Below are 21276 nucleotides of genomic sequence, written 5' to 3'. Positions count from 1 at the left end.
GAGAGGGTGCAGAGGAGGTTTACCAGGATGCTGCCTGATCTGGAGGTTATTAGCTATGAGGAGAGGTTGGAGAAACTCGGATTGTTCTCACTAGAGCGACGGAGATTGAGAGGTGACTTGATAGAAGTTTACAAAATTATGAGTGGCATGGACAGAGTAGATAGTCAGAAGCTTTTTCCCAGGGTGGAAGAGTCAGTTACTAGGGGACATAGATTTAAGGTGAGAGGAGAAAACTATAGAGGGGATGTGCGGGGCAAGTTTTTTTACGCAGAGGGTAGTGAGTGTCTGGAATTCGCTGCCAGAGGAGGTGGTGGAAGCAGGTACGATAGTGGTGTTTAAGAGGCAGCTTGACAAATACATGAATAGGATGGGAATAGAGGGATACGGACCCCGGAAGTGCAAAATGTTTTAGTTGACGGGCAATATGATCGGTGCAGGCTTGGAGGGCCGAAGGGCCTGTTCCTGTGCTGTACTTTTCTTTGTTCTTTGTTCATTCCTTTCCTGATATGTATACCCACCATTTCTGGTATCATCCCTGCAAGTCTTCTCTGCAGCCTCTCCAGTGTCTCTATGTCCTTTTTATAATACGGCGACCAGAACCATGAGCAGTACTCTCACTCTAACGATGCAATATAACCCCGGCTGCGTTTGGTACAGACGACAATTGAATGAGGGGCCTGTATGTACAGCTGACTCCCACACTAGCAGAGCCCTGGGTGGGGTGCTGGGGGGGTGGGGAAGGCAGTACAGGGGGAGGTTTGCTCTCTGCTGTCTGTATGGCTGGAGGTTGTAATAGTTCAGATCACCCCCAACAGCAGCAGCTCCCTGACTGTTCGTTCTTATGTCAACTACCTGAACTTCCTGTCAGACACAGAATCTCTGTTCAATTCACTTGTCAGGCTTGTAACGTATAATTATGGATGGTGGTAATTTCCTCTGAATGGAGCTGTCAGGCTGCTGGGCTCCAGTTTGGTTGAGGTGACACTCCTCACATTTTCTCTATTCACAGATGCTCTGCATTGATTGCTCATCGCTATGCCCAGAAACGCTGCCATTTCCTCAACTTTCTCCAACCCGCCTCTTGGTTTCTCTGTCTCGTTTTGTTTTCTTTCCAGTTTACGGCTCCTCTCCCCATATTCCTACCCCCCCCCATATTCCTAACCCCCCCCCCCCCCCCCCCCCCCCCCCTCCTCTCTCCCCACCCCACCCCCCCCCCACTCCGGGGTAACTGGCGCTTTGCTGGGAAACAGTTTCACCACATTGGCCAGAGTCACCCGCTCTCACCCGGAGATCCTTCACAGCAGCGTCTGTCCTCGCTCAAACTACACACAGAGGAAGAGAGAGAGGGGAGAGAGAGGGGGGAGAGAGGGGGGAGAGAGGGTACCGAGGCAGAGGCAGAGACAGAGACAGAGATAGAAGCAGAGACAGAGACAGAGGCAGAGGCAGAGACAGAGATAGAAGCAGAGACAGAGACAGAGGCAGAGGCAGAGACAGAGACAGAGACAGAGATAGAAGCAGAGACAGAGACAGAGGCAGAGATAGAAGCAGAGACAGAGACAGAGGCAGAGGCAGAGACAGAGACAGAGATAGAAGCAGAGACAGAGACAGAGGCAGAGGCAGAGACAGAGACAGAGACAGAGATAGAAGCAGAGACAGAGACAGAGGCAGAGATAGAAGCAGAGACAGAGACAGAGGCAGAGATAGAAGCAGAGACAGAGACAGAGGCAGAGGCAGAGACAGAGACAGAGATAGAAGCAGAGACAGAGACAGAGGCAGAGGCAGAGACAGAGACAGAGACAGAGATAGAAGCAGAGACAGAGACAGAGGCAGAGGCAGAGACAGAGACAGAGACAGAGATAGAAGCAGAGACAGAGACAGAGGCAGAGGCAGAGACAGAGACAGAGACAGAGATAGAAGCAGAGACAGAGACAGAGGCAGAGGCAGAGACAGAGACAGAGATAGAAGCAGAGACAGAGACAGAGGCAGAGGCAGAGACAGAGACAGAGACAGAGATAGAAGCAGAGACAGAGACAGAGGCAGAGGCAGAGACAGAGACAGAGACAGAGACAGAGACAGAGGCAGAGGCAGAGACAGAGACAGAGACAGAGACAGAGGCAGAGGCAGAGACAGAGACAGAGATAGAAGCAGAGACAGAGACAGAGGCAGAGGCAGAGACAGAGACAGAGACAGAGATAGAAGCAGAGGCAGAGGCAGAGACAGAGGCAGAGGCAGAGACAGAGACAGAGACAGAGATAGAAGCAGAGGCAGAGGCAGAGACAGAGACAGAGGCAGAGGCAGAGACAGAGACAGAGACAGAGATAGAAGCAGAGGCAGAGGCAGAGACAGAGGCAGAGGCAGAGACAGAGACAGAGACAGAGACAGAGACAGAGGCAGAGGCAGAGACAGAGGCAGAGGCAGAGATAGAAGCAGAGGCAGAGGCAGAGACAGAGGCAGAGGCAGAGACAGAGACAGAGACAGAGACAGAGATAGAAGCAGAGGCAGAGGCAGAGACAGAGGCAGAGGCAGAGACAGAGACAGAGACAGAGACAGAGATAGAAGCAGAGGCAGAGGCAGAGGCAGAGACAGAGGCAGAGGCAGAGACAGAGACAGAGACAGAGATAGAAGCAGAGGCAGAGGCAGAGGCAGAGACAGAGACAGAGGCAGAGGCAGAGACAGAGACAGAAGCAGAGACAGAGAATGCAAGTGGGACAGACAGATACACAGGAACACAGAGAGAAAAGGACAGGCTCCGACATCATAAGTATGTCAAGGTACTAATCGTACTCCAGTTATTCAATATTCATTCATTTGGATGCAAAACCAGTTTTGCCAACGGGTTTATGGCTCCACTGTTTATTTAGCTACAGGTATTTAGTAGCTATACACGCCCCCCTCTGCCTCTTCAGGAAGAGTGTGCAGTCAGTCGACAGTCAGTACAGCAACACCCGACCGAGTGGAAACTCCCTCCCCTCCAGGTGGAGGCTAGCTTGCTGCAAATTCTCCTCTTACCACTGAAGGCTCCTCCAGCAGGTTCATGTCATAGCCACTCAGCGCAGCCACAAATAACACCGCCCTCATATCCTCAAAGCAGCCAATCCACTTCCGCCGCTCCGTACGTTGGCCTCCCACATCATACAGCCTGAAAACCACAAGAGAAAATGGTTGTTACCTCAGAGTGTTTGAAGGTTTGCACTCTCCCCAAGCCCATCCCTTCCTCCCGCCCCTCAGCTCACTGTCCACCCTCAGATCCCTCGGTTAGAAAGTAAAAATGAATGGGAAGACCACCCCTTCTGGCCCCAGAGCTGCCCACAGGCATTCCCAGCCCTCCAGGATTGTCCTGGAGTGTCCTGGAATTCCAGATTAATCTCCAGGACAGTGCTGCAATCTTTGAACTTCGTTTACCATGCATAAAAATATTAGACAATCATCCAGCCAAATAATGTACAGTCTGTTGGCTTTTCTGATTGGCTTGGGAATGCAAGGAACTGTGGGTTGGGCCTATGGCAGGAGTGGAGGGTGGAAGGTGCAGGAGGTCACACCATGACCCCTCTGGGAATATGTCCAACCAGAGTCAACAGCCCCAAGTTGCTCGTCCAACATGGAAGCCTTAGGTGAAGGCCGGGGGCCATAAACACAGAACAGGAAATGTGGTAAAAATTCCTGCTGGCATGGCTTCACCCCAGCCCAACTCTCTAAGCTCCTCCTGTCCTACAGCCTTCCAAGATGGCGGGTGCACGTGTTCCTGGAGGTATCACATGACTTCCTCCGACCAACCCGCTCCCACTCTCCGGCCATTGGTCACCTGACCCACGCCCACACCAATGGGAAAGTGAAGATTCTTCGTTACCTGACTGGATGACTCTTGACTATCAGTCAAACAGCCTTTCTTCCCCACATCCGATATTTTTAGAAGTTAAAAATAAATAAAAGAAAATTTAAAAATACAGCTTTTTCTCCCGGATTACTCCTGAACTGCCCTGGAGGTTCTTTAATTCCTGAAGATCTCAGCAGAATTCCTGGAAGTTTGGTCTCTTGTGCATTGCTAATCTCCTTCACTGTGCCACAAGAGCAGGTCAGAGGCTGGGAATCCTGTGGTGAGTAACTCACTTCCTGACTCCCCAAAGCCTGTCCATCATCAACAAGGCACAAGTCAGGACTGTGATGGAATACTCCCCACTTGCCTGGATGAGTGCAGCTCCAACAACACTCAAGAAGTTCAACATCATCCAGGACAAAGCAGCCCACTTGATTGGCACCCCATCCACAAACATTCACTCCCTCCACCACCGACACACAGTAGCAGCAGTGTGTGTACCACCTACGAGATGCATTGCAGGAATTCACCAAGGCCCCTTCGACAGCACCTTCCAAACCCACGACCACTACCACCTTCAAGGACAAAGGCAGCAGGCGCATGGGAACACCACCACCTGGAAGTTCCCCTCCAAGCCACTCACCAGCCTGACTTGGAAATATATCGCCGTTCCTTCACTGTCTTTGGGTCAAAATCCTGGAACTCCCTCCCTAACAGCACTGTGGGTATACCTACACCACATGGGCTGCAGCGGTTCAAGAAGGCAGCTCACCACCACCTTCTCAAGGGCAACTAGGGATGGGCAATAAATGCTGGCCCAGCCAGCGACGCCCACATCCCGTGAATAAATAAAAAAAACACGCTATCAGACCTGCTGCACAATCTTTGCTGTTTTAAGGCACGTTTTTCTCTCTCTCTCTCTCTCTCCTGTTCAATCTCTGCCGATTGCATCAATTCCCAGAAGATAAGAGGGGAGCAAGTGTGCATTCACTGTAGCAAATGAGGTCGGACACATTCCATTCGAGTGCCACCATCAGAAGCTGCATTAGCGAGCAAACCTGCGGCACGGGTCACTGACTAGAAAATTACAGAGAGGCCCTGCTATTACTTCCAAAATTATTACTGTGCGTATATATTCGGCTAAACATTCACAAAGACATCAGTGTCACTAATAAACTCCAAGCTGATAACTGGAACATTGGAGTCAGAGCTTCATTTATCGACCGACGGGCAGGGTTTTGACCATCGTGTTGGATCACTATAACAATGAGGCGATCTTCACCCTTGGCATCTGTTCCTTTCTTCTGCCAGCCTCCTGGGTCACTGGGTCATGTTTTGCTTTGCCATACAGCTTCTCGTTCCACTTGTCTGTGTCTCCCCCCCCCTTCCATTCACACCATCTCATACACACGTCCCATTTGCTCTGCTTATGCTTTCCCCCCACCCTCCCACCCACCCCCCCGCCAGATTTTGTCACGATCACTTCTAGAGTTTATATCCACCTTCCATTTACAGCTCATTCGATTTATTCCACACCACCCCCACCATGTGGCCGCTTGTATCTTGCCTTCTTCCTCCTTGCCTCAGTCTCTTTTTAAAATTCTGCTCATCTGGGCTATCCTTTCACTCTGTGAGCTATGTCTCCTTGTTCCTCTCATTAGCCTGTCCCGCTGTGAGCTTTGCTGCTTTCGTTTCAGATTTCCAACAGAGACATTAAATTGCTTTCGTTCATTTAAATTTTTTTTGTTCTGATTCTAAACTGCAGCAGCAGAGGCTGAACTTTCAGTCTCCTCACTCTCCCCACTAAACCCAGTTACCGCCTTCCCCCACCCGCACTACCCCCCTCCATCTTCAAAAGCCCATTTCAGTGTCAACTGGGTAGAACTTGCCATCTCAGGAGGTTCGGAGTCCCGCTCCAAAGGTTCTGGGGCTGATGCCCCAGTGCGGCGCTGAGGGAACGCTGCACTGTCAGCGCGCCATCTTTTCGGATGAGACATTAAACCGAGGCCCCGACTTCACTCTCAGACGGACTTGAAAAGATCCCATGACAGTACTTCAAAGAACAGGCGATTCCTCCCTGGTACCCAGTTCAATATTTATCCCTCAATCAACATCACTAAATTCAGGTTATCTATTCAGTATCACTGCTGCTTGTGGGATCTTGCTGTGCACAAATTGCCCATCGCACTTCCTACATTACACCGGTGGCTATGCTTCAAAAGTACTTCACTGCTTTGGGACATGCCGAGGCCACGAAAGGTCCTGTATGCCCGAGAGATTTAGGGAGGGAACTTCAAAACCTTGGGCCTAAGCAGCTGAGATAGAACCACCAAAAGTGAAGGGATTATGATCAAGGATGTGGAAATGGCCAGAACAGGAGGAGTGTGGATATCTTGGAGCCTGGTAGGACTGGAGGAGATTACAGAGATTGGTTGGGGGGTGGGGGCGGGGTGATTGGAGGGATTTGAAAATAAGGATGAGAATTTTTAAAAGTCAAGGCATTGCTAAAATGGGAGCTAATGTTAATCAGCGAGTGTCAAGGGCTGATGCTGCTGCTGCTGCTGATATGTGCAATTGGCACAGTCGGAAAGTGAGTTTGTCGATTTGAGCTTAGCTCTCCTGTGAACGGTCCGCAGCATTTACAATCCAGGCTCACCTATGAGGGAGGGGGCTTCTTACAGGAGATCATGAGGTGGCAGGGGGTGGGGGGAGGCAAAAATGATGAAATTGAGCCCCAGAGAGAGGGTGGGACCTGCAGGGGATTTAAACTAACTCACACCCAGCTCAGAGTTAGCCAATTCTAAAGAATAACAGAGAAAACAACAACTTGCATTTATCTAGCACCTTTAGTTGTAAAATGTGCCAAAGTGCTTCACAAGAGCAAGACAGCAAGCCATATCAGGCAATAGGAGGACAGGTAAACACAGTCATGAACGTGTACTTGTGATTTTTGAGATGTTAAGAATAATTCCTCTAATGGTCCATTTCTGTTTTCAAACCTTTACATTGAGTTTCAAAGCCTTTTTCTAAATGGAGATATGGCCAGGCAACATGGCACCTATCTCTGTTCAAACCTTGTCAGGCTCATTTCTCTGGAGCTGGCTACAAAGAGTCATCAAAATGCAAAGGGTTTCATGGGTGTCCATTGAATCTTCCAAGAGGTGTGAGAAACCTTGTTAATTCTGAGGGAACAGGAGCAGGAACAGGAGCAGGAGCAAGAACAGGAGCAGGAACAAGAACAGGAGCAGGAACAGGAGCAGGAACAGGAGCAGGAGCAAGAACAGGAGCAGGAGCAAGAACAGGAGCAGGAACAAGAACAGGAGCAGGAACAGGAGCAGGAACAGGAACAAGAACAGGAGCAGGAACAAGAACAGGAGCAGGAGCAGGAACAGGAGCAAGAACAGGAGCAGGAACAAGAACAGGAACAGGAGCAGGAACAGGAGCAAGAACAGGAGCAGGAACAGGAACAGGAGCAGGAGCAGGAACAGGAGCAGGAGCAGGAACAGGAACAGGAGCAGGAACAGGAACAGGAGCAGGAACAAGAACAGGAGCAGGAGCAGGAACAGGAGCAGGAGCAGGAACGGGAGCAGGAACAGGAACAGGAGCGGGAACAGGAACAGGAGCAGGAGCAGGAACAGGAGCAGGAGCAGGAGCAGGAACAGGAGCAGGAACAGGAGCAGGAACAGGAGCAGGAACAGGAGCAGGAGCAGGAGCAGGAACAGGAACAGGAGCAGGAGCAGGAACAGCAGCAGGAGCAAGAACAGGAGCAGGAACAGGAGCAGGAACAGGAGCAGGAACAGGAACAGGAGCAGGAGCAGGAGCAGGAGCAGGAGCAGGAGCAGGAACAGGAACAGGAACAGGAGCAGGAACAGGAACAGGAACAGGAGCAGGAGCAGGAACAGGAGCAGGAGCAGGAGCAAGAACAGGAGCAGGAGCAGGAGCAGGAGCAGGAACAGGAACAGGAACAGGAGCAGGAACAGGAACAGGAGCAGGAGCAGGAGCAGGAACAGGAGCAGGAGCAGGAACAGGAGCAGGAACAGGAGCAGGAGGCAGGAGACAGGAGCAGGAACAGGAGCAGGAACAGGAGCAGGAACAGGAACAGGAACAGGAGCAGGAGCAGGAACAGGAACAGGAACAGGAGCAGGAGCAGGAACAGGAACAGGAGGCAGGAGACAGGAGCAGGAACAGGAGCAGGAACAGGAGCAGGAATAGGAGCAGGAATGGACTTCGAAGGACCACAACGTAATTAACTTCTTTACCTGATGAAACAACAGCTCATGGAAATTAACATAACAGCCATTTTAAGTTGTGAACTGTATAAAGTCTGGCTGAAAAGCGCCATTTTGGTGCAGAACCCCCAGGGGAAACTCTTAAGAGACATCAACAGAGCGGTTTTCATTCAGTGAAACACCTTTGACCACAAGTCCACCAGGCAGTGGTCGGCACATAATGTCCTAGAGGCCCTGCGGGAAAAGGAGAGGGTGGATCCTGTGGGATGGTTCCCCGAGCAGACTGTCAAAGTCATTTGGCAGAATGCCTCATCGCCAGAACTTTCCAACAAGCACCAAGATGTAGCTTGGCTGGTGGAAAGCCCTGCGTGTCGAATCCTTCCTACACACTCGGAGTCTCACACTGTCTGCACGTTGCCCGTTCTTGCTGTGGTGGGGACGAGACCGTTGTTCACCTCCTTGTGGAATGTGCCTTGCAAAGCTCTGGAAAGATATGTAGTAGTTTTTGTTGAGGTTCATCCCGAGCAATTCTGTGACACAGGACTCTGTGCTCTACGGGCTGTTCCCGGGGATGTACACCAAAACAAACATCAACTGTGGCTGGATGATCGTCGACCCGGTGAGGGACGCTCTTTGGTCTGCCCGAAACTTGTTGCTCCTCCAGCGCAAAGAGTTGTCCCCGACCGAGTGTTGCAGACTGGCACAATCCAAGGTCCAGGACTACGTGCTGAGGGACGCACTAAAGCTTGGGGCAGTCACCACAAAGGCGCAATGGGGATAGGTCTCTGTCTAAGACCTTTTTGCCACAGTGCACCAAGGGGCTGGGAACTGTATAGAACCTCTCGAGCTGTATGACTCACATTGAATGTGTACCGTAAATATTATATGTATCACAATTGTACTGAAGGCCCTCAGAGTGCAACGTGATCATGTAGAATATTTGAATATCATTACACTTTCTGTAATGACCATTTTGAAGTGTCTTGTAATGTTCTTTTAGATATTTTACGAATAAAATATCTTCTTGCAAAAAAAAAATCTGAGCGATTTTGTCTCTGCCACCCAGGGTCAAAGAGGAAGGTTATCCAGAAATCAATAGTTGTTCTACTGAGAATAGTCCAATCTTCAGGTGTTGTAACTGCAGAACTAGTGAGGAATAAGAAACCTCTCTCTCTCTCCAAGTACCCGCTTAAACTGCTGGGTCCACCTAAAAAGACTAGTCAACTGCAGAAGACATTGCAGCTGCTAAATCGAACCTCGAGTTTCAAACCTCTTCACTTTGGAATGAAAAAGTTCAAGCAATGGGTCCACAATGATATCTCACAGGGACTGATTTGAAATCTCATCTTGAAGTATCTTTCTTTTTATCTACATTTTAACCTTCGTGCCTGTATTTTAGTTACTAACTTTTTTGCAAAACTACTGCTGATGGTTAAGTAAAAGTGATAAACTAACATTTATCTTGTTTAAGGCTAAAGCTTGTCTGCTGGGTTATTTTTAAATGGAACCCCACTCAAATTAAAAGGGGTCTACATACACAAACAAATCAATCCTTAGCTCACCGGCCACTTTCAGTAAGTGCCCTTTATGTGTCGCGATATAAAAGTAGGAGGATTTAAAAAGAACGGGGTGCACACTGGTGGGGGAGGGGAGCGCGCGAGGGAAATGGGGAGGTAGTGTGTTTTAGGGCAGAAATTTCAGAGTTCGGGGCTGAGACAGCTGAGGGCACATGACATATCTCACAGCTACAATCGGAAATTCCCCAAAGACATCGAGAAGCGACGGTGAGTGTTTCTAATTGCTGCCAGGGCTAACTGTACTTCATCATGTCCTGAAACAATTCCAACACACAAGTAGATAAACACCCAGTAACACTATCTCGAGTTAGCAGAGGAAGCCAGGCCATTGTAATTCACTGTGGAGACCCAGGGGAAATTTCCATTTGAAATTCATGTGAAAATGAGCACAAAGAGAAACAGTGACAGCCAAGTGCTCATCAGACTCATTACCACACGATTATGTGAGAAGTGATGGGAGTGGGGGGAGGGGGGGGTGGTGGTTGAAGAAAAGAATGAATATAATTTCCTGCTTTGCATTAACGTGATTTGGTTGGTGTCACACAATTGTCTTTATAATTGAAAGCTCGAGGACTCACTTTTCCCTCCCCGCAGTCGAGCGGCTCCCTATGAAATTGGGATCAACATTAACGTACAAACAATCACCGACTGATCGAAACATTAGCTCAGGAGCACACTTCGCTGTGAGGCAAAGATGACCGGGAAAACACTTTAGAAGCATGGCAGGTCAAGAGAACGGACATGTACATTCAGGGTTCCTCACCCATCATCAAAACTGGGGAAAAATGAAAATGATGATGGAGAATTTTAACAGACTAGTGTTTAGAGGACTAATTGTTGGGATAGGGGAATTGTCCTATGATGAGAGATTGAGTAGACTAGGTCGGTATTCCCTCCTGTTTAGAAGAATGAGAAAGGATCTCATTGAAACATTGAAAGTTCTCCAGGGGCTTGGAAGGACAGATACTGGGGGGGATGTTTTACCCTGGCTACGGAGTCCAGGACACAGGGTCACAGTCAGAGACTAAGGGGTCTGCAACTGTAAACGAGGGCAAGTTCCTTCACTCCAAGGGCTGTGCATCTTTGGGATTCTCTACTCCAGTGGATGCTCAGTTGTTGAGCATATTTGAGACAGCAGCCAATAGATTTCTGGGTGCTAAGGGAATCAAGGGATATGGGGAGAGGAAAATAGAGTTGAGGTAGGTAATCAGTCATGATCTTACTGAATGACAGGATCAGATTCAAAGGGCCGAATGGCCTACTCCTGCTTCCACCTCTACGTTCATTTTAATGGAATCAGAACAAAGAAGAGCAGGTGGATATAAGCCCTAGAAAGTGAGAGTCGGTGGAACAGCCAGGTACCAGCCTCACAGAAACTGAGGAGATGGTCAAACAACCTTGTTCAGTTCTGGTCAATGTCCTGAACCATTCTCTCAAGCTGTTGATCGATGCGCTACACGGGTTTCTAGCATTTTCTGTCTTACACGGAAATTGCAATCGTGAAAAGAGGCCATTCAGCCCACCCACTGCATGCTGGCTGTGTGTCGTCCACACGAGCGGGAGTCCCAATCCCATGTGCCCAAATTTGATACCATCTCTTTATCTCCCTTTTCCTTCAATCACTTATTTAAACTATTCTTAAAAGTTGACATAGTCCCTGCATTTTACACCAGTGACAGTGAATGAATTGCATAACTAACTGAGGGGTAGCACACTCACCTCGCAGCCAGAAGGTCTTGGTTCACGGTCCATGTTAGGGGCTTGAATACAAAATCCAGACTGACATTCCAGTGCAGTACTGACGGAGTGCTACACTGTCAGAGGTGCTGACTTTCAGATGAGATGTTAAACTGAGGCCCCGACTGCCCTCTTAGATGGTTGCAAAAGATTCTATGGCAATATGTCCTGGCCAATAATTATCCCTCAATCAACAGCACTAAAAATAGTTAATCTGGACATTATCACCTTGCTGTTTGTGGGGCCTTGCTTTACACAAATATATACTGGAATAATAATTGTATAAAGGACAGAGGAGGGAAGAGTTTCTGAAGTGTCTTCAGAAGAATTTTCTAGACTAGAATGTTTCTAGTCCAATGAGGAAGAAGACATTGTTGGGTTTGGTTATGGGATATGAGGTGGGCCAAGTCAATCAAGTGCGAGTTGGGGAATATGTAGTCAACAGTGATCATAATATCATAACATTTAGGTTGGCTCCAGAAAAGGACAAGGAGTAATTCAGAGTAAAAAATACTTAATTCAGGGAGGGCCAATTTCAATGGGGTAAGAATGGATCTGACTCAGGGTAAATTGGAATCAAAAATTGGCACACAAAACTGTTACGGAACAATAGGTTGTCTTTAAAGAGGAAATAGTTCGGGTACTTTCAAGATATGTTCCCACAAGGGAAAGGGTAGGGCAAACAAATCCAGAACTCCCTCAATAAGTAAGAGAGAGCAAGATGAAGCACAAAAAAAATACCTATGACAGCTGTCAGGTGGATAATACAAATGAGAATCAAATGAATATAGAAAGTTCTGAGGAGAAGTGAGAGTATGAGAAGAGACCGGCAATTAATATAAAAGGGAAGCAGAAAGTCTTCTATAAATGGTAAAAGGTTAGTAAAAGGAGGAATAGGGTTGATTATGGACCTAAAAGGGGATTTATTCATGGAGGGAGAGAGCTTGGCTGAGGTAATAAATGAGGACTTTGCATCTGTCTTCACGAAGGAAGAAGATGCTGCCAAAGTTGTAATGAAAGAATCCGTAGTTGAGGCATTGGATGTGCTAAAAATTGATTAAAATTAGGTATTTATTGATAAGTCACTAGGACTGCGTGGGGTGCATCTGGAGATACTGAGGCAAGGAAGGGCAGAAATTGCAGAGGCACTGGTCATAATGTTACAATCCTCCTTACAGGGGTGGTGCCATAGGACTAGAGCATTGTGAAGGTCCAATAAAGGGTGCAAGGATAAACCCAACAAATAGAGGCCAGTCAGTTTAACCTCAGTGGTGGGAAAGCTTTTAGATTTGATAATCCAGGACAAAGTTAAGAGTCACTCAGATAAATGTGCATTTATTAAGCAAAGCCAGCTGGGATTTGTTAAAGGTAACATGCGTTTAACTAACTTAATTGAGTCTTTAGAGGTAACAGAGAAGGTTGATGAGAGTAATCTTCTTCGTCTTCTGCTTGGGCAGTGGCTTGGGATTGAGGATGAGTTGCTTCTACTTTGCTTTGATGGGTTCTGAGACGGTTGATAAGTCCAGTGGGTGGTCTGCAGACTCTGCCACATGCAGGGTAGGTGGTGCTTGAAGGGTTGGGTAGACAGGTTGTTTGGAGGGTGATGAAAGTAATGCAGTTGATGTGGAGTACATGGACTTCCAAACAACATTTGATAAAGTGCCACATAACAGGCTTGTCAGTAAAATTAAAGCATGGGGAATAGTGGCAGCACGGACACAAAGCTGGCTGAGCAACAGGGAACAGAGCGATGGTGGACGGTTACTTTTTGGACTGCAGGAAGTTACACAGTGGGGCTCCCCAGTGGTTCATATTAGGGACACTGCGTTTCTTGATATATATTAACCACCATTGGGTGTGCAGGGCACAATCTCAAAATGTGCAGATGACACAACTTGGGAGTACTGTGAACTGTGTTGAGGATAGTGATAGACTTCAAGAGGACATAGACAGGCTGGTGGAAGGGTGGACACTTGGAAGATTAACTTTAATGTAGAGAAGTGTCGAATAATTCATTTTGGCATGAAGAATCAGGAAAGGCAATATAAAGTAAAGAGTACAATTCTAAAGGGGGTGCAGGAGCAATGAGACCTGGGGGTACATGTGCACAAGTCATTGAAGGTGGCAGGGTAGGTTAAGAAACTGGTTAAAAAGATGTACAGGATTCTGGGCTTCATAAATAGAGGCATGGATTACAAAAGCAAGGATGCTATGATGAATCTTTATAAAACACAGGTTCATCCTCAACTGGAACACTGTGGCCAATTCTGGGCACCGCACTTTAGGAAGAATGTGAAGGCTTTAGAGAGGGTGTAGAGGGTTATGAGCAAGGTTCCAGGGATGAGAGGCTTCACTTATGTGGATAGACTGGAGTAGCTGGGGCTGTTCCCCTTAGAGAAGGCTGAGAGGAGATTTGACAGAGGTGCTCAAAATCCCGAGGGGTCCGGACAGAGTTAGAGAGAGAGAAATTGTCCCATTGGCAGAAGAACCGAGAACCAGAGGACACTGATTTCAGTTAATTGGCAAACAAAGCAATGGCGACACGAGGAATTTTTTTACGCAGCGAGTGGTTAGGATCTGGAATTCACTGCCCGAGAACATGGTGGAGGCAGATTCAATCAAGACTTTCAAAAGGCAATCGGATGAGCGCCTGATGACTACGGGAAAAGTCAGGGGAGTGGGGCCGGCTGAGCTGCTCTTCCTGAGAGCTAGCAGGGACACGACCAACCGAATGGCCACCTTCTGCGCTGTAACCGTGCCACGGTTCCGTTAAATTGGCTGCAGTGTTTCCTATAACAGTGACCATACTTGAAAGTACTTCAGTGACTGTAAAGTGCTCTGGGGCATCCCGGGATGGGAAAATCTGCTAAATGAATGTAAGTTTATTCATTTTAAACAGTACTGAGAGACTATCTTCAACACACAGACTACAGTGGTTCAAGGCAGCAGCTCACCACCACCTTATGAAGAGTAATTTAATTTTGGGCAATAAAGGCTGGTTTTGTTGAAGGTGCTGACATCCTGAGAATTGTAATTTTGTTAATAAAATAATTCAAAAGAAAATCAGTGTTGAAAATGAAGCTGCCTCAGACCACAAGCTGAAAATACAGAGATCATTGGTATCGACTGCATTGTGCAGTGACCCAGAAAACGGAAAATTAATTCCCGGAAGGAAATTAGAAATCCCAATTGCGGCGTTAAAAACAAAGTCCATTCTCAAACCAAAATGAAATTTCAATCCTGTATATTAATCAGTGACCACAGGAGAATATCACTTTGCTGGAGTGTGTTACTGGCCGGATGCTCCAATGTATCCAAACACACAGAAGACAAGACGAGATAACATCACGCATTTTAACATCGAGCCCAGTATTAATGCCAAATGAGAGATTGAGCATTTTCAGAATTCATGAATGAATTGCAGCTCTGCTTCCAATATGCCACTGCAGCGTGTATCATTCCCCACTCAACTCCCACCCCTGCAATAAAAAATGGTCTACGCCCAATTCCCGAAATTGTGCTTCATTTTCACTTTCCAAACAGCTAATTGAAAAATTCCAAGGATAAATATACCCATCGTTTAGGAACATAGGAATTACTAGGCAAAAAAGGCTAAGATCCATCTAGCTCACCTTCTACCATCCTGGTAGGTGTATAATACAGCACAGACATGATGGATCGAATGGTCTCCTGCGCTGTAACTTTTCTATGCTTCTATAATGGAGTTGTTGACTAACCATATCAATCAGTTAGTTTACTCCCGGGTGCAGAGTTTTGGAATCGTAGGTCCAAAGCCCTCTGTTGGTCAAGAGATAAATATCGACATGAACACCCTGCTCTTCCTCAAATAGCGACGTGGGGTCTTGGCTTCTGATCACCCCCGTACTGTTAGAACAGGTTCATATGCACACAGGTCTGCACAATCTGCAAGTCACAGATCTAAACAAACTTCTTGGCACCAAAAAAACCCAGCAGTTCTAATAATTCTACCATAGAATGTACTCTAATATATCTGAAGACAGAGATGAGGAGAATTTTTTCTCTCTCTCTCTCTCTCAAAGGGTCATGGGTCTGTGGAACCCCCTTCCCCAGAGAGCGGTGGAGGCGGGGCCATTGAATATTTTTAAGGCAGAGGTAGATAGGCTCCTGACTAACAAGAGCATCAAAGGGAATCGGGGGCAGGCAGAATGTGGGGTTGAGACCACAATCGGACCAGCCTTCATCTTATTGAATGGCACAGCAGGCCTGAGGGGCCGAGTGGCCTACTCCTGCTCCTAATTCGTATGCCATCAACCCGTCCCTGTATGGGAAGGCAGTCGATTGCCAGCTCCAGAACTAGCTAATGTATATATTATCTCCTTCCAAAAGGAGCCAGGTAAAGACTCAGTTGGGAACGGAATTTGAGGGTTAATGGGTAGGTATGGATTGAAATGAATATTTGTCAACTATTGCAGCTGGAACACTGCCTGCGGAGGCTGGGAGTTGTCAGGGTCGGGGGGTTGCATATTCTGGATTTTTGTCAGACTTGGGATTTGAGAAGCATCATAGACAAGCCTGTCTCAGGTGATGAATTGAGCAGAGCACTGTCCACAACATGGGAGCAGCAGGCTTAGGGGGCTGAAGGGCTTATTAAAGAAACATTGTCACGACAGTGAAACTCTTGGAGCAAAAACTCACACGCGCTCCACCTGCCTCCTCTTGCAATAGTCTCAGTGGGACCAATGCCACACACTGTCCACACCAACTGAACGGGTCTCCACACATTACATGAGGCCTTGGGGGGGGCGGTGACGGGGGGTTGCAGGATAGACTTACCGGGCTGGTACGAACACTGAGAGAACTTCAGTCACTTGGAGAGATTAAAGCAGCTGGGATTGTCCTCCTTGGAGCAGAGAAGGTTTAAGGGAAAGATTTATCAGAGGTGGTCAAAATAATGGGTGGTTTTGATCAGAATAGATCAGTATCCAACAGCAGGAGGATCAGCTATCAGAGAACACAAATTTAAGATACGCCAGGGGGAGACGAGGAGAATTTATTTTTTTTGCACATCAACTCAAGATGATCTGGAAGACATTCCTTGAAAGGGTAGTGGAAGCAGTTGCAATGCAGCACCTTTGAAAGGAAACCGGATAACTATTTGAAGGGACAGAATTTGCAGGGTTCTGGAGGAGGGGAGAGGAATGGGACAATTTGGAAGTAGTTCTTTCAAAGAGCTGACACAGGCACAATGGGCCGAACATCCTTCTTCTGTAATGTACTATTCTCTGAATGAGACCAGCTCTCCTTGAATCTCAGTCAGAGTCAACAAGTTACAATAAAACTCTCTAGCCCTCTGGAAGTTTGAAATACAGTCAAGAATCGGAAAGGTGCACCGACACAGAAAGATGGGTCTAGTGATTGCTAAATAATATGTCCTTGCTCGTTTATGAATTAGCACAGATGTGGAATCATTTGAAATATTTCTGGCTGAGAGGCTGCCACAAAGCTTCATTATCCTTTATAATAGGAGCAAAACGCTTGATACAAAACCCACTTAAAACCGATCACCACCTGAAGCTTTTTACATTAGACCGATTTAATGACGCACTCCAACTATTGTCAGTGATAAAGGGCAATCAAGCTTTTCTCCACAAGATATCCATGATTCAGGCAATTTTCATTTCTCAAGATAAACTATTTAATTCTCTCTTTTGATGGGTCACTGTTTGGCATATAATAGCCACTAGAAAATTCTCAGATTAGGCTATGGCATGAAGATGTGCTTTATGCTAAATAACTTTTAATCCACCAGCTGAAAACCTGAATCAAAATTTTAAAAACAGACTTTTTAAAAACACAGAGACCAAAGTGACTTGAAATCACAGCCCAAGATGGCTAACCCCAATTTGCATTACTATATGCTCCACAATCCAATTCACTGGAGTGGAGTCAGCCTGTCTGCAAAACACAAAGACAATGACATCAGGGGAGTGTAATGGACTCACATCTCGTGTCTCATTAGCATGGCATCTATGGCAATCACCTGAGGTATTCAACTTTTGGGGATGGGCTATTAAGACTAATAACTTGGACAATGGGACACTGGCTAAGTTAGCTTCCAGACATGAGCTGATCGAGTCACCTTTGAAATACAAGGACAATGTCTTTTCAAACCCCAGCAGTTGGAGGAAGAAGGTCAAACGACAAGCCAACCCTTTGTATGCTTTAAGCACATGTTTTCTCAGCAGAACCGAGGACAAGCAGCTAAGGGGTCCTTCCTGCTTCCTTTTTCTCCAACCCACCTGTGTAAACTTCAAGCCCTGTCTGCCGACTGTAATCGTCCAGGGATGTCTTTTCGCAGACAGAGATTTCTTAAAAGAATCAAACCCTGCATTACTGCCTCCCAAAGAACAACCAACTCAGTCTTCTACATCTTTAAATCAGAAGCATTCAGCCTGAAGCCAGTCAAGTTAACAGACCACAGACTATACTCTTTTACTTTTCTTATGGACTCTCGGTTGGCCAAATTATCCCTCCCCACTCTATCGTCTGTATTTGTGTCTGAGAATTTCGAGTGTATGTGCACGAAAGTTGGTGCGTATTTTATTATTTTACTTTGATCAGTTTAAGTGTAATAAAACTAACCTCTTTCTTTGTTAAACTCGCGGTGATCACTGATCACGGTGTGTAAACAATTAAGAAATCACTGAATTGGCAAGGGTAACCTTTCAAACAAAAAAAAATCTGTTGAGATCAAATGAGGAGGGAAAAGACAGGAGCCACTCACCCCCTCCTCACCTGGTCGTAACAACTATTAATATATCCTTCACTGTTTTTGAGTTTTAATTCCTTTTGTTTTACTTTCTTTTTCATTGCTATCTGCAGGTATTAAATAATGTCTGAAACTTACTCCTAATACAAAAGAAAACCTCTGGTTTTAATCTCACCAGAGAAAATCCCAATGTTACAGGTCCCAAGATACTGGCCCAAGAAACCAACCAATGGACATCTCCTCCTGTGAGACTTGTCCTTCTCTTTTTAATCTCCATAACATTTTGCACTGCAAACTGCTGAAAAGAAAGATGGAAATAGCACCATTAAACCCTCTACAGGGCAATTGGGGATATGCCAAGCAACTGAAGGCTTGTGAAATAAATAGCACTAGGACTGAATAAGGAAGCGCAGATTAGGATGGGCGAATTCAATTTTAAATCACGTACAGAAAGAGAAATAAAGAGAGGGAAAGGAAGACTGGATTAAGGGAGAAAACCAAAACAGAAAAAGATTTTTAAATTTCCAACAAATCCAAAAGAATGAGACTTCAAACATGTAATATTCAGTTAATTTTCAGTGCCAGAGAGGTTGAGTGGCAGTAATTAATGCTTAGCACATCATTAAAAGGGTACTTAAGCCTTGAAATTACGTGATTTAACTTTCACCAAATTTGCTTCTTATCTAACAGTATAAGTACAGGAATGTCACTCCACACGATGCATTTGATAGGGAGTCAGGCAGTGAGATGCTGTTTTTGTGAAGCAATGGGATCTTTGACAGCGACTACACAATTTCCATATTTACTCACGCACCTGCTCTCCCCTGATGCTACTGAGACATTTGTGCACACATAATGTGCTCAACCTCACTTATTCTGACAGCAATTTTTGATCCATTCACTATCTGCATTTTTAAAAAAGTTATGTACTTATATTACAATACTAATAAATTTATCATGTTCTACACTAAGACCCTCCAGTTGTCTCCAAGACAGTTTACAAGGAAGATAAAGTTAACAAGGAAGATATTCCTTGCAAGATATGCCAATTCCCATTCAGCTTTGCTTGACTTTAGGCTTTGGGCTGACATGGTTTAACATTCTCTCATCTAGAGACCTCTTAGAGGAGACATGACAGGGATCGTTCAAAATTACAGAAGGATTAGATTCACTCCACATGGTTAGATTACTTGAGGAGGTTGAGGAGGATTTAGAAACACAATCCTAAGCTACATAAGTGGAGAACTAGGTTAGATGCTCGAATGTGTAATCACAGTGTGCATTCTAATGGCAGGTGACTGAAAGAAGTGGGAGTGGCAAACACATTGGACAAACTTTAATTGCCCAAGGACTCTTCTAAGTGTCAACATGGACTCCTAGAGCTCATTTCCTGGCCTTTGGGGTGGATAGGAATTACCAAGAGATTTTCCGCCTACATTTGCCCAAGGCTATTGTTTGTGCCTCTCCCAGGAGGACTGTATGACTGAGCGCTAAAGGGGGAGACTGATTGTGAGGAGGTAAGTTACATCATGCCAGGACACAATAGGGTGGATTTAACGGAACCAATACTCCTGTCTTTCTTTTGTATATTTGTATGTTCTTAGTCAGTTTGGGTTGGATTTAGACCCAGGTCCAGAGATGGAAGGGCCGGCCCTTAACCACCCATGGCATCCAATAAGCTAAAGGTTGCTTTTATTACATTGATGCAATGTGCGCTTAAAAGCAATTGGCTCCAATGCATTACAGGGAACATTGAATGAGTGCTGAATAAGTCAATATTAAACTACAGAAGAGAAAATTTCTGATAACGGTTAATACAACTTCAAGCAGCTTGTTGATGAACTGATTGCATCACCCCTCTCCCCACTGCCCTGAGTAGCCACAGTTAATTCTTAAGCTCTCTAGACAGGTTCAGCTAAGGCTCAAATGGCTCTCTCTCACACACACCAAATACAGGAGATCACTTAATGCCTAGTAGATGATCCTTCCCTTCCCTCAGCCTCTCTCCAGGTTACCTTTCTGATCTCTTATCCATACAATGGTCAGTCCCCTTCTAAACCCCATGGCACTAGTTAAAGAAGAAGTGACTGTTCTCCCAGGTGAACCTGGCTGACATTTATCCCGAGGCGGGAGGCGGTGGCATAGTGGTACCATCATTGGACTAGTAATTCAGAGACCCAGGGTGATGCTCTGGGGACCTGAGTTCAAATCCCACCATGGCTGATGGTGAAATTTGAATTCAATAAAAATCTAACGATGACCATGAAAACATTGCTGACTGTCATCAAAACCCATCTGGTTCACTAATGCCCTTTGGGGAAGGAAATCTGTTGGTCCTTACCTGGTCTGGCCTACATGTGACTCCAGACCCACAGTAATGCGGTTGACCCTGAAATGCCTTCTGAACAAGGGCAGTTAGAGATGGGCACTAAATGCTGGTCTCGCCAGCGACGCCCACATCCCGTGAATGAATACTAAAAAACCAAAACGAGCAAAAACAAACATCCTGGTCATTCATCTCATCCCTGCTTGATTTTTGTTGTGCGCAAATTGGCTGCTGCATTTTTCTCCATCACTTTTAATCAAATTCACGGTTTGCTTTGGGGATGTTCTGAAAAGGAAATTAACATTTTTCTTTCTTTCCAAACTGCAACATACTCCCTCCCCTCCCCCCGGTCACTATCTGCACCACCTCCTGTTCTTAATCACTCTCGCTAGAAATCCTTAATTACCCCCAAACTAAAAAAAAAATCAGCAGGTTAAGAACTCAAACTTGAAGTCACCAAACCACTTCTTCCTTGATCCAGTCTTTCCCCCCTACTCTTTTTTCTATATAAATCTTCCTGCTGCCTTGCTCTCTGGGTCCTTTCACTTAATGCTTCTCAATTTTAGGAGATAGGTAGTGCATTCATCGCAAGGCTGATACACAGGGGTCAATGTCCAATGACCCAACTAAAAAAAGCAATGATCATGAATGCATCTTAGGAGGAGTTAAAACTGTGGTACAAAGCGCACATTGTACAAAACATACCAGATAGTGGGAACATCCAGAGATAACTTTTCTGTATATAAACTATGGTGTACACAAGATCAATAGTTGGCCTAAACCCCAACCCATTTTCTACCCATCCATTGGTCATCCAGTGCCCTTGGTCAAGTGACCAGCCT

The 21276-nt window shown here is 46.2% G+C and overlaps 1 protein-coding gene across 2 annotated transcripts in view; it reads right to left on the bottom strand.

Annotated features, from left to right (window-relative positions):
* gnav1 (guanine nucleotide binding protein (G protein) alpha v1) overlaps positions 1 to 21276 on the bottom strand; it is a 132004-nt gene that overhangs the window by 32518 nt on the left and 78210 nt on the right. For both annotated transcript variants that reach the window (XM_078571208.1, XM_078571207.1), the window contains exon 6: positions 3010 to 3139. In XM_078571208.1, coding sequence (XP_078427334.1) covers positions 3010 to 3139 — 130 coding nt within the window. The remainder of the gene's footprint in view (positions 1 to 3009; positions 3140 to 21276) is intronic.

This window comes from Cetorhinus maximus, chromosome 24 (genome assembly GCF_964194155.1).
Source record: "Cetorhinus maximus chromosome 24, sCetMax3.hap1.1, whole genome shotgun sequence".
NCBI classification, from domain to species: Eukaryota; Metazoa; Chordata; class Chondrichthyes; order Lamniformes; family Cetorhinidae; genus Cetorhinus; species Cetorhinus maximus.
The sequence above is the reverse complement of the archived record's forward strand: the minus strand, read 5'-3'. Positions and strand labels throughout refer to the sequence as shown.